The sequence below is a fragment of the Aspergillus novofumigatus genome (assembly GCF_002847465.1).
Source record: "Aspergillus novofumigatus IBT 16806 chromosome Unknown P174scaffold_5, whole genome shotgun sequence".
In the NCBI taxonomy this organism is placed as follows: Eukaryota; Fungi; Ascomycota; class Eurotiomycetes; order Eurotiales; family Aspergillaceae; genus Aspergillus; species Aspergillus novofumigatus.
The window spans coordinates 826,823-839,063 of record NW_020194278.1 but is presented as its reverse complement, the minus strand read 5'-3'; the positions used below and the strand labels follow the sequence as shown (position 1 = coordinate 839,063).

The following is a 12,241-nucleotide window of genomic DNA, read 5'->3' as shown; positions in this document are numbered from 1 at the left end:
CAAAGGAAGGTGGAAGTAGTAAACAGCCCCTCAGCTTGTATCACCGGAGGAGTCAGCGGCATCTGGCAGAATTTCACCGCCCACCCAATGGACTATACCGAAATGGGAACATCGGCCATTGTTTCTTCCAGATTTTGGTTTCTCTGCGTGCTTTCAATAATTCGTCGGCCAACGTTATCGGCGCCAACCATTGCGCGAGACTATCACGCCCTGTATTTCCTGAGGGCTTTCACGGATATCATCACACTCGCAGAAAACCGAATCTTACACTTCGATTCAAGATGCCCCCCCGGTTACGACTCGCCAATGGACGCATTTGTCAGTCGTTCCGACGCCAGAGAGTCCTATGTCAATTCGAAATACCAGTCGCTGCTCGCTATGCGAGCACCGCAGCTACAGCGACGACTCCGGCCGCATCTATTGAACAGATGACAACTTCCATTCCTCCAATCGCTAGATATCCCCCTTCTCAGCCTCCCTCTCATCGCAATCCCGAGTACCGACGATCGCAGCTTCTCCGGCAGTACACATCGCTTATCCGCACTACACCTCTCATGGTTCTTTTCCAGCACGATAACCTTCAGTCGGTGGAATGGACCGCAATTCGACGGGAACTGAGCAAGGCCATGCAGAAGGTTGATGAAAAGATTGCCGCCGAGGGACGGCAAGCTCAACCACTGGCACCGCACATCAAGGTGCAAATCGTGCAGACCAGCATCTTCGAGGTCGCTCTCCGCATTGTCGAATATTTCCGCCCAGATGAGGCCACAGTGGCCAATGCCAAACCTCCCAGAGCCGTCGACCCCGTCACACAGACCTCCGCCGAGATCCCTCTGTCGGGATCCAAGGACGACCCGGCTTTGACCCATGACCTCTCCCGTGCGGCCCATGACGCTGTGATGCACCTGAAAGGCAAGCATGAACTTTCAGCGCTTCTCGTGGGCCCCGTCGCAGTCCTTTCTATCCCACAGGTGTCTCCCGAGCACCTGAAAGCCGCCATGTCGGTTCTTGCCCCCAAGGCGACCGGCTTCCCTGCTCCCACTAGGAGGGCTAACCCGGCATGGCATGAACTGCCTGTCCAAAATGGATTACAGAAATTGAGCTTGCTGGCTGCTCGAGTGGACGGTCAGGTCTTCGATGTCGACCAGACGAAATGGGTCGGCAGTATCGAAGGTGGTATGGATGGCTTGCGGTCTCAACTTATTATGGCTCTGCAGAGCATGGGATCTAGCATTACGAATGCCCTGGAAGGCGCTGGTAAGAGCCTCTATTTCACCCTCGAGAGCAGGAGGAGCGTTCTGGAAGATGAGCAAAAGGGTCCCGAGGGTGACAAGAACGAATCTTAACGACATAGCAAATCTTGTCAGGTCATCCATGTATAATATTTCTTGTACTTCTCAATTAGACTTCCTCGGAAAATCGTTCGGTTACATTTCTCGAACTTGAGTAGCATAGCTTTGTCCAATCAGGATCCATTCCTTGAGATGAGTTATTGTTCCTCCCGCTCTGCTCTCATACGGTGTAGTGTATTTCCAATCTTACATGGGTGCATGTATGAGACCAAATTATTGACATATCATAATAACATATAAAGCATTGATGGGAAATGATCAGCTGCATGATCAGGCTGCCCGTGTCGACGAGGGCACGCGTGAAAGCACAAATCAAGCAACGCCGTTAGAGTGTTCCTGCTCCTCTCTCATCTGTCTCATCTTCAGCTTAGCGTTCATGCCAACAATGCACCGCACAAGGTCCCAGTCACCTTCGTGGCCGACCCAGTCCGTGACAAGAATGCCGGTCGACCAGTCACCGTCCTTATCGCTGTGTCTCCGGCAAAGATAGTCAACAGTTGCCGGGTTCAGCTTCGCTGCAATCTTCTCGGGCCACGTTCCGACCTTCCAGAAGTTGCTTGCACTGAGGAAATTGATATAAAATGGATGCGCTTTGCTGGCTTCGGGATCCGGGAGGGCACCGAACGGGTAACAGTGCACGCTGGAGCGATCACAGTGTTCCGTTACATATTTGATCTTGACGTCGATGTTCTTCGTCTCGACGACTTCGTAGAAGTCCTGGATACAGAGTTGGCCACTGCTGCAGGTTGCGCTTGGAGTATTATCTGCCCAATCGCTTCCGTCGATGCCCCAGCCGCGGCCGTCGTGTTCATTCTTTAGCTCTTCTATGATGTTGAACCGGCGAAGCAGGACAACTTTCCCGCGCACCTCGCCCAGGGTAGGGATTTTGGGTTCCGTGTACCACCGGCTATCTGGACGAGCATAATGGTCGCGCACAATCCGACTCAGTTGTTCATCGGTATGATTTCCTGGGCCTTCTCGCTTCAGAGAGATGATGAGCGTCTCAGATGGATTCTCGTCGAGGAATTCATTAACATCGCGCATCAGATCGCGAAAATACTTGTTGCCTGTCAAGGAGATGGGGAACACGCTGTGCACTAGGATAAGCTCGTCCTTGGAGGGATCTTCGGGAAACTGAGGCTGCACGCGGATGTCGAAGAAGCGAACACCATTTCGGAGCTGTTCGCGCGGGCTGACCGCTTGGCAGCGGACAGACGGAGCCGCAACATGGCACGTAGGAGAATTGTGTGTTCCTGGAATGGACAGCGAGGAGAGCAATGTGCTATCTTTGAGCTCTCCCATCCATGCTTGCAGATTGGCCGAGGAGTAGATTGCAAGATGGGATTCAGGTGTTACGTAGACGGCAGTGAAGCGAAATCGAGGATTATCGCACAACGCCTTCATTCCGGCAGACTCCGTCGTAGGAACCGGTGTCTGAATCTGATGTCGCTCTCCCTCTGCTTCAAAGATCCAGCGCAGGCGCTCTTTGTCCGAATCGATGAATGCACGAACTTCGGTCTGGACTGTCTGGAAAGGTTCCACATGAATATCAACCTGTTCATGAGCAAATGGTTCATTGTCATCAGTAATCGCGGCTACGGTCTCATTGGTGCGAGTGACATTGCTTAGAATTCGAGAGAAATTCCTGGCCAAGAATTGCATGTCATCTCGAGGATCCTTATGGGGGTGAAAACGCTCAATGAGCTTGAGGGTTATCGGGGTTGTGGTAAGGTTGCGAATCGTCAAGTGTTCGGCCACCATTGTGCAGCACGTCGGTGCTCAATTGAACGGTCTATCAAGTACAGCGAAGCCAGTCTTGAAATGCAGAACATGAATAGAAGGGAGAAAGAGAATACTGCCGCCTGCTCTTCTCAACCCTCAGGGAGGGTGCTTGGCCCTGACAGGGCTAGAAGATTAGGTTGCACCAATGATGGTTCGATCCTCCGCAATGCGATCTCCCAGTCCCACGTTCATCAACGCCGGTAGCTGGAACCCTAAGGTGCATCTAAGACACACCAATTTGTGCTCGGACAACAGGCATGTTTACCCGGTCTGAGCTGGAGAGTGAGCATTATTGAACAGATAACAATTTCACTGCCATCAAAGCCAGATACTCAGAGACCCTGGATCACAGCATAGGCGAAATGATGGTGGTCGGTTGTTATCGCTCACTGCCGTATTCAGCTCCACTGTGCTGAGATAATGGTGGGGTTTCACAAAATAATGGAAAACGGAGGGGAAGTTAGACTAGTTGTGGAGATAGTAATCTCAACCATGGACATCATCGTCGTTAATTTTGGATATCAGATAACTCTGCTTGATAATGAAGAAAGTATTTGCATGGAATGCAGCAAATATCCTTGCGGAACAAGTAGATATCCTTGCTCTAATCAAACGAGCACTCAGTGAATGTTGGTTATCGCCGGACTTGAGTCGAGGCAAGCTTGGGCTCGTCCTAATTGACTCGCAAATTCGAATCAGATTCAATTCAGCCACAATATTTTGCTCATACAAGTAGGAAAGAATGCAGCCGAGCCGTTTATCAAGGTACCATTGTGTGTTGAAGCTCTCAGTATTTGAGCCCGGATGGAAAGACGGACCGAACTATGGAGTATTCGACTGATAATGCGGAGTAAATCACGTGGGGTGACGCTGTGCTCGGTTACTATCGGCGATGGGGAGCAATATTGCGGAGAGACCCTGTGTAGTCCTCTTCCTACTAATAGGGACAATTCCATGATGCCTCGTGGTTTTCTTCTTTGGAAAAATACCCTCTTTCTATATTCCCATTCCCCGGTCGCTTCGTGATCGACTATGAGCTTTTTGCGCTGCAACAGAGGTGTGCTGGGGGCTCTCAGGTCCTCTCGGCCTCAGAGGGTCATCCCAACCACCCCATCGTCAAAAATATCAATACCTCGACGGAGATTCCACGCTGCATTACCTTTGTGGGGCATAAAATCTCAAATACTGAAGGATGTGGGCGAAGGTACACTCTTTCCTACGCAACTCTCATGTCTGTCATTCAATTGCTCACCCAGATTCTCTACGCAGGGATCACCGAAGTCCAGATTATTCAGTGGTATGTCGAGGAAGGCGCTCACATAGAAGAGTGGAAGCCACTGTGCCAGTATCAGTCTGATAAAGCAGTCGATGATGTGAGCGAGTTCTCCTCTATCCCGCTATTTACCTATCTGACAATTTACCAATCTAGATAACTTCGAGATACGAAGGAGTAGTCAAGAAGCTCCACTTTCAAGCAGATGACACTGTTCCCACAGGAATGGTATGCATGTTCATGTACAATTGGAAGGCGAGAACTATCCGTGTCTAACATTATGCCCTTCCCAGGCACTCTGTGACATAGAAGTCGAAGATGGCAAATATCCAGATGATCACACGCCTACTGAGCCCAAACCCGAGCAATTGCAGCCAGATCCCGTTGCTGAGGATACTCTTTCTGTACAGCCAACAGCATCGACTCCGTTGCCCCCTTCACAGGTCAATGAGGCCGCTGTTGAAGCCCCAAGGTCAAAGTATGCCTCTCTCGCTACCCCAGCAGTCCGTGGGCTGCTGAAGACTTACAATGTTGATATTCTTGACGTCAAAGGGACAGGGAAGGATGGTCGTGTTCTTAAAGAAGACGTCAATAAATTTATTACCATGCGCGACGCAGCAGCGCAAGCGGGTTCTGTGGCACCTGCCAGTCAGCAAACAGAAACCACGGTTAACCTGACACCGATCCAATCCCAAATGTTCAAGACCATGACCCGCTCTCTCACTATCCCGCACTTCCTCTATGCGGATGAGCTCAAGATCAACGACATCACGGCTTTGAGGAAGAAGCTGGCGTCTGACCCCAAAGATCCCAAAAAGGTCACCTTCCTCCCCTTTGTCATCAAGGCTGTGTCCCTTGCTTTGAACGAATATCCGCTTCTTAACGCTAAGGTGGACTTGAGCAATCCTGAAAAGCCGAAACTGATCATGCGGCCGAAGCATAACATCGGAGTTGCTCTGGATACTCCACAGGGGTTGATCGTTCCGAACATCAAAGATGTCGCAAACCGGACAATCATGGAAATAGCAGCAGAAATCAGGCGGCTAAGTGCACTGGGTAAAGAGGGTAAACTCACACCCGCTGACCTCAGTGGTGGCACGATAACTGTCTCAAACATCGGTAACATCGGAGGCACCTACGTTGGACCGGTGATTGTACCAACTGAAGTGGCTATTCTGGGGGTTGGAAAATCAAGAACAGTACCAGTCTTTGATGATGCTGGTCAGGTCACCAAGGGCGAGTTAGTGAATTTCAGTTGGAGTGCAGACCATAGAGTTGTGGATGGGGCTACTATGGCAAGAATGGCCAACAAAGTTCGCGAGTTTATCGAGTCGCCAGAGCTGATGCTTTTGAATTTGAAATAGAGAAAGAGCGGTTCTTCCATCACAGTGATACCAGGTTCTAATATAGTAGTTATAGAGTTCACCTGACAAAGCGATTGAAAGTCAACAGGTATTTTGCTTCTGAGTCTGTGTTGTGATGGAGCCATGAACACCAAGTCCTACTATTGTGTTCGATGAAGAGTTGTTTATCCCAAGACCGTGGGCAGTGAATTTTCTTTTCCTTTTGAATTTTGTGTTTGGATCTTCTTTCGTTTGTTTGCTCAAGGCTGCGCGTGCTGGCGTCAACAACCCCTCCTCACAGCTTTCAGCCTCTCACCACTCACCAACCTCTAACCTCTGATTTTCTCCTTGGTATTCTCTTTCTTTCACTTCATACTCCTCTTGCACTATTGCTGCTACTTTGCGAGAAGAAGTGAAACCCTCAGTCTGTCTCGTAGCCTTTGTCTCTGTCCTTGATAGTGACACCGAACTGTCAAGATGGGGACAAGAGGACTTCTCTTCATCCGCTGCCGCGGCAGATACTTCGTCATCTGGAATCAGTTTGACAGCTATCCTGAGGGACTCGGAGATGCTATTGTTCATGAAATACCAACTGACCCTGAGGGCTACCGCAGTAAGAGAAACGCTATGCTTCTGGACGCTGTGCACACAAACTGACACATCTGTTCTCGTTAGATTGGCTGAATTCGATGAGGGAGATGTATTCTCGTTCTGCACAGAAGTTCGAAGATCAGATACTCACGGTGGATGTCAATATCGAGCAAGACGATCTTAGCATCAGTGAGCGTCATGCAAAGAGTTATCTGGCTGTCGATGACCGCCTTGAATATGCTCCAATTCAGACGATCATGAACAGATTCTCCAATGACCTCTTCATTGAATGGACTTACACCATAGACCTTGACCGGGAGATGTTCGCTGTTGATGATGCCGCATGCTTCAAGCTGTTCAATATACCCCACGGGGGACGGTGGATCCGATATCTCGCTGAGGACGCCCGGCGGCGCAGAAAGCTGAGTGACAATACACCCAAGGATATCATTGCTGATATCTCCTGGGAACCAAACATCGATCCTAACTTGAAGGTTTTGGGAGAAGCTCTCAACATTGAACTTCTCTCGCTTACCGATTTTGCTGCTGAAACTATGCTCCCCTTGGGCTTGGATGCCGCCTCACCCTCCACTGCTGTCAAACAAATGATGCCTGTCCGCATCAACTTTCTGATGACCACGTTTTTGCAGATGTGTAGGGTGTATCGGAAGGTTCTTGATCGCTTTGTCCTTGGTTGGGAGCCCAGCTGTTTTATGTTCAGGGAAATGGCGTTCGCTGTGCTGTCGCTCGCAGCTGGAGAAGTGTTCTTCGAATACCCTCAAGTCCTCGATGCGAAGTATAGGACAAATGGCTATTACCTGCTTCCGAATTCCAGGACTCCAAAATGCCATACGAGGATGCTCCCGCGATTCATACATGAGAGTCACCTTCCTGGCATCGAGCCTGGATCAGCACCGAAAAGCACTAGCTTCTGGTTTCACAACGTTCTCGTTCTTCTCAATTCTAGACTTGATTTAGATGATGTCGAAGAAGCATCAGTGGTAGCGGTAGTGAATGATGGACTCGGTCAAGGATACGAAGAGTTCTATGCCATGGTACTCTCTATTCTAGACGTTGTTCTGATCCGCGTGCAGAAGGGACGTGACGGAAAGCCATATATCAGAAGGTCTTCTCTCATGGCTCTGTTTGAGTTTACTGGCGAGAACTCTGAATATGCTCATGGCCCTCGTACTCATCGGTCTCAGTCCCAGCAGGGTCTCAACAAACTAGGCAGTCACGACACCAAACCGAAAGACACATCCCTAGGAGAGGACGATGCTTCAGAACAGGACGGTGCTGCTTCCGGTATATCAGCGGATCCAGCGGCAACGGGTTATTTCGCCTTCATGCTGATGTATCACTTCTTCAATGCAGCTGCAGCTGAGAGGCTTGCTGGTACGAAGTCTCTTCTGTTTCCCAACGAGATCTTGTCCTTGATCATGGACTTTTCGGATATGCGTACGTATTTGGCCCTTGCACAATCATCTGCTTTCTGCCACGAGATAAGCCGTCGCAAGCTCCGGCTGAACGATGAATACGCTGTGATTGGGAGTGGCGAAGACTCTGAGACCTTTGTCCTAGAAGACTTGCATTCAGGGAAGAAGATCCATTCTAAGCTCACCATGTACCAAGAGGATTGGCTTGGCCGCGCAATTACAGATGGGCTCAAATTGAGTCCTGTTATAGGCGTCGCAAATACAGACAGACTCAGTATCATGGATGACGTGGCCATTCAATTATCGGACGTGACGCCAAAGGATCCAGTGTGGTCTGAGGCAGAAGAAGGCCCTTCGCGGTAAGTGGTACATCTCATATGTAATTTGCCAGGAGAGCAGTAAAAGCTGATATGTCGTAGAGAACAGTACGGCTGGTCTTTCCCTCCGAACGAGAGAGATGGTGACTTGATTTTCAGTCTGCCTAGTTATGCGTATCTCGGTGCTGTCGAGAACGCCTGGGGACAATACCTGTCCAAGCTAGCAAGAGACGCTGGTGATCCCCACTCAAGGTTCTTCAGTACTATGCTCCGCAACAGACTGTACCGCTGTCTTCTGCCTCCTGGATACCGTGAATTAGGGATGGAGCCCTTCCAGTGCAGCGGTTTTCACGCATTCTTCCGCCACGAGCGTGACGAAACTCCAGAAGAGTGGGAACGGACACTTCAGTATGTCGTTCGCCAGCTTTCCAAGCTTGAAGCCCGCCCCAGAGATAGGTTCCAGAGATGGGGCCATCCCGTCATTGTGGCCTTTTCGACAAAAGCCAAACTGTTCTATTATGTCTTTCATCGTGAGGTCAAGCCTGCGATTTGCTCGAATGCGACATCATACACGGTTGAAATCGCTGAGAAGTGCACTGACCCGAATCCTGGCAGTCGGCTTGTCCAGCTCATTACCGGAGAAGATCCAATCGATCTAAAAGACAATAATGGCAGGATGAAGTTTGAAAGCTGGATCACATTCCTCTGTAAAAACAGCTCACTACAATACAATCCATACACCGAACAGTTTGAGCGGGAGGCTGAGGTGGATGGTGGAGAGGACAATGAAGAGGACAATGAAGAGGACAATGAAGAGGACAATGAAGAGGACAATGAAGAGGACAATGAAGAGGACAATGAAGAGGACAATGAAGAGGACAATGAAGAGGACAATGAAGAGGACAATGAAGAGGACAATGAAGAGGACAATGAAGAGGACAATGGCGAAGACGATGAAGGGCACGAAGGTTAGTTGACGGACAGGTGGGAGTCAGATTGAGTCAGCCATGTTGCTTTAGTAGCTTGACGCGACCCTACATAATTCCTCACCGATCTGTTCAGCTCCTTGCTGTCTATCTGTTTGACATCATCATACCAGTCTCTTCTTCAGTACACCGTCCTTTGTAGAAGTCGATACATCACAGAGAGAAATGAATATTTGTTACCTAGGTGTATGAATGATGAGCAGGTTGTGAAGCTTTCTGAGCAGTGTGGAATGTGTCAATTGACTATACCTTGCTAATGAAGCAAGATAAAACTTTATAGTGTCCTTGACCTGTTTGGTCAATCTCTCTTTTGCCTCACTTGGTAGCAGCACAAAGAAAGTACTTGGGACCATGATGCAGACAGACTATCCAGATCGAAGCGGAAATTGGATCCGGAAACAATAACAATTAACCTTGGGCTAGACATCTGCAGGCCCACGGGCTATAACAATAGGTTTGGGGGCCGATTGGGGGCATCCGCCTCTCTAGCAGCATGCAGCGGACGACAGCAGTATATCACAAGTCACCACACTGCTTTTTATCCGGTTCGTGGTTTCCCCGGGAAGAAGGGCCAACTGAAGCTCCAAGTTTCTGTATCTACAATCCTTGGGTGAAGAATGGAATACAATAAATACTGCCTTCTTGATTGATCCATCCTCTCCCACCTCCTACATGAGATGGGGGTATTTTCTCCCAAACTTGCCTAATGCAAGAATCGAGAAGATGAATCTGTAATTCGGATATGTGATAGCACAACTCTTGTTGAAGATGCCTTCGATACCCTCCTGTAGCCATTCCCCGTTTCGCTGCTGTCTAGACATAATCAAGCGAACTCCGCGGTGGATAGGCTCAACGTCGGGGTAGTCGACACTCAGGAGTGCGATGACAGCGAATGCAGTTTGAACAACTTGGGATCCCATAGAATGCTCGATGTACGTCATTTGTTCGCAGCTCTGAATGGGATTAGTTCTCGGATATCTTTAACGGAGCATAGGGGTAGTGTAGTGGCTTATTGATATAAGATACTCACCTGAAAGCTTTCAGACCATCCACCATCCTCGCGTTGTTTCGAAAGCAGGAACTGACACCCCCTGCGGACATGTTCACTATTCTCATAGGTCTCTCCAACTGCTCCCAGGCATTCCAAAGCAAACATCGTGCCGTATGTAAAGCATACTCCCCAGCTTCCATACCAACTGCCATCAGCGCGTTGCGCCGTCCTGATATAATTCACTCCGCGTTGGATAAATGTCTGTATCTCTCCGCGTCGATAGTCAGGCCAGTGTTTGGAGAACAGTATCAAAGCTGTCAACACAGCGCTCGTGCACTCAGGATAATCATATTCAACCATAATGCGTCCAAAGACCTCTGCTGTGTTTAACATTTCGAGGTATTCACTTCCCCTGGTCGGCTCATAAGACGCACAACCGCCCGACGGATTTTGATAAGTGAGCAAGGTGTCCACGGCATCAAAGATCCTTTGGTCTTCGAGCAGCTGTGGATATCCATCGGCCTCTTTCTGAAGCACAATAACAGCCTTCAGCGCCTCTGAAATGCAGTCACTCACCCCATATCCCTGGTCGCGATTGCTGAAAGCCCAGGCGCCCTTACGGAAATGACGATAACAAACGTCCTGATCCTTGCAATTCTCGCGGATCTGCTGTCGATCCAGAAATTCCAGCGCCTGTACCAGCATATGCTTGAATTGGCCATCTTCAGCTAGACCAGCCGACCACACAGCCTGAATCAGAAACGCTGTGTCCCAGCATTGTACACCATTCGTCCCATTAGCGAACATCCCATCTTTATTCACCCAAAGGAATTCTTCCATGCGTTCCCGATGACGACGCACAGAATAGGAATCGGGCCCATCGCGGATATAGCAAACAATCAGATTCATAGGTGCATTAACGGATGCTAAATCAGCATAGTCTGAATTCGCATCCTCCATGTCAACCAATTTACTAACCCAGTCTTCCGCCCGTGTAGCCAGGCTTCTCGGTCGAAGGTATGGTGTCCAGATATTCGACAGGAACCAATTGGCTGAGTTCAACACCCACGACTTGGGATGATAATTATCGGTCGGGGCAATGTCATTGCGGTGTGCCGCCCACTCGATGCTCTCCCACGGCTGGACAAACAGCTCCCGTCGCAGGGCCCTCACAACGTCTGTTTCCGCGGCCGTCCACCTTTTAGACCAGATCCACGACATCGGAAGAAAGACCTGTCGGATATGCACCCACCATCGCCATGGGGCTACTGGTACCCAGTCCGGCAGCAGCCATGTCTCGGGAGGAACAGGATTAACGACCTCCCAGTCACACACCCCTAGAACTGCTAGCCAGAACTTCGACCAATGCGGCGCATTCACGGCGCCTCCAAGCCGGTGGAGAAGACCTCGCGCCTGCACCATGACCGGGTGCTCACTATCCACCCCAAGAAGCCGCAACACGGTGTAGTTCAGCGATGTGCCAAACACAGTGCTGTCGCCCTCGGAATGGAGCCCCCATCCTCCATCGACCGGGTTCGCGTGCGCAATCAGGTAATTTTTGATCTCTGTCGCATAGGCCGGCGGAATGGGTGTCTCCGTCACCACCCACGCAATCACCACCCCGGGAAGCAGGAACATTGGCCCGCCATATTCGCAGCCCCAGTTCCCCGGTGGAAGCTGTAGTTTCGAGAAGAATTTTAGGCCATTAACCGCACTTTCTAATGGTGACGTAGCAGTAGGAAGATCCGGGAGATCCTATTCCATATCAAATTAGAATGGGTTGCTTGGAGCACGCGCCATGCGGGGAGGTTAATCGCGTATGGAGATACCAAAGGAAGCCCTAGATAATACTTATCAGCGAGTGTTTGGGGCCATTTCCGAGCCGCTTCATCGTCGTCGAGATAATGCCATGTGTGCTTTCCATCCTCGTCCAGCATACGCCAGCGCGAGTAATCCGTCTTGTCAATTCGGTTCATGGCGGAGGGCTGCAAGTACCAGCATTGCCAGGTATACTCATTTACCAGAGAAACCAAAATAGACAAAGGCCAGCTGTTTGCGACGACAGAATCGGTACAATCGGCCCCTATCTAGCCGATCTAGGCTAGGGAGGTAAACAATGGACGAAAGCGGACACTAGTTTGTATCACATGCTTACACACCTGAGGTTCCT

At 49.9% G+C, this 12,241-nt stretch overlaps 5 protein-coding genes across 5 annotated transcripts; 3 read left to right on the top strand and 2 right to left on the bottom strand.

The window, feature by feature from the left end:
• Positions 1–158: 158 nt before the first annotated feature.
• P174DRAFT_442438 (mitochondrial 54S ribosomal protein uL10m) lies at positions 159–1,428 on the top strand. Its single transcript, XM_024827575.1, has one exon. The coding sequence runs from the start codon at positions 282–284 to the stop codon at positions 1,344–1,346; it is 1,065 nt and encodes a 354-aa protein (XP_024681180.1). The 5' UTR covers positions 159–281; the 3' UTR covers positions 1,347–1,428.
• On the bottom strand, positions 1,379–3,378 carry P174DRAFT_442437 (phosphatidylinositol-specific phospholipase C). The gene has a single exon (XM_024827574.1). It carries the CDS (start codon positions 3,111–3,113, stop codon positions 1,665–1,667), a length of 1,449 nt encoding a protein of 482 aa, XP_024681179.1. The 5' UTR covers positions 3,114–3,378; the 3' UTR covers positions 1,379–1,664.
• Positions 3,379–4,166: 788 nt separating this feature from the next.
• On the top strand, positions 4,167–5,771 carry P174DRAFT_371867 (putative 2-oxo acid dehydrogenases acyltransferase; the record flags this gene model as incomplete). Its single annotated transcript, XM_024822404.1, has 4 exons — positions 4,167–4,338; positions 4,404–4,507; positions 4,564–4,635; positions 4,701–5,771. 4 exons carry the CDS (start codon positions 4,167–4,169, stop codon positions 5,769–5,771), a joined length of 1,419 nt encoding a protein of 472 aa, XP_024681178.1.
• A 668-nt stretch (positions 5,772–6,439) lies between these two features.
• On the top strand, positions 6,440–9,067 carry P174DRAFT_371683 (uncharacterized protein; the record flags this gene model as incomplete). Its single annotated transcript, XM_024822388.1, has 2 exons — positions 6,440–8,136; positions 8,197–9,067. 2 exons carry the CDS (start codon positions 6,440–6,442, stop codon positions 9,065–9,067), a joined length of 2,568 nt encoding a protein of 855 aa, XP_024681177.1.
• Positions 9,068–9,687: 620 nt separating this feature from the next.
• Positions 9,688–12,143, bottom strand: P174DRAFT_442435 (terpene cyclase/mutase family protein). The gene is made up of 3 exons (XM_024827573.1): positions 11,901–12,143; positions 10,111–11,826; positions 9,688–10,033 (listed from the first exon to the last, which is right to left on the bottom strand). The coding sequence occupies exons 1-3, from the start codon at positions 12,045–12,047 to the stop codon at positions 9,749–9,751; spliced, it is 2,148 nt and encodes a 715-aa protein (XP_024681176.1). The 5' UTR covers positions 12,048–12,143; the 3' UTR covers positions 9,688–9,748.
• Between the last annotated feature and the right edge of the window lie 98 nt (positions 12,144–12,241).

Excerpts from the sequence above, each read along its gene's own strand:
- P174DRAFT_442435 (XM_024827573.1), bottom strand. The coding sequence starts at position 12,047 with ATGAACCGAATTGACAAGACGGATTACTCGCGCTGGCGTATGCTGGAC. Across the intron at positions 11,827-11,900 it reads ATTATCTAGGGCTTCCTTTG|GATCTCCCGGATCTTCCTAC; the intron begins GTATCTCCATAC and ends GATATGGAATAG. Across the intron at positions 10,034-10,110 it reads GATGGTCTGAAAGCTTTCAG|AGCTGCGAACAAATGACGTA; the intron begins GTGAGTATCTTA and ends AATCCCATTCAG.
- P174DRAFT_442437 (XM_024827574.1), bottom strand. The coding sequence starts at position 3,113 with ATGGTGGCCGAACACTTGACGATTCGCAACCTTACCACAACCCCGATA.
- P174DRAFT_442438 (XM_024827575.1), top strand. The coding sequence starts at position 282 with ATGCCCCCCCGGTTACGACTCGCCAATGGACGCATTTGTCAGTCGTTC.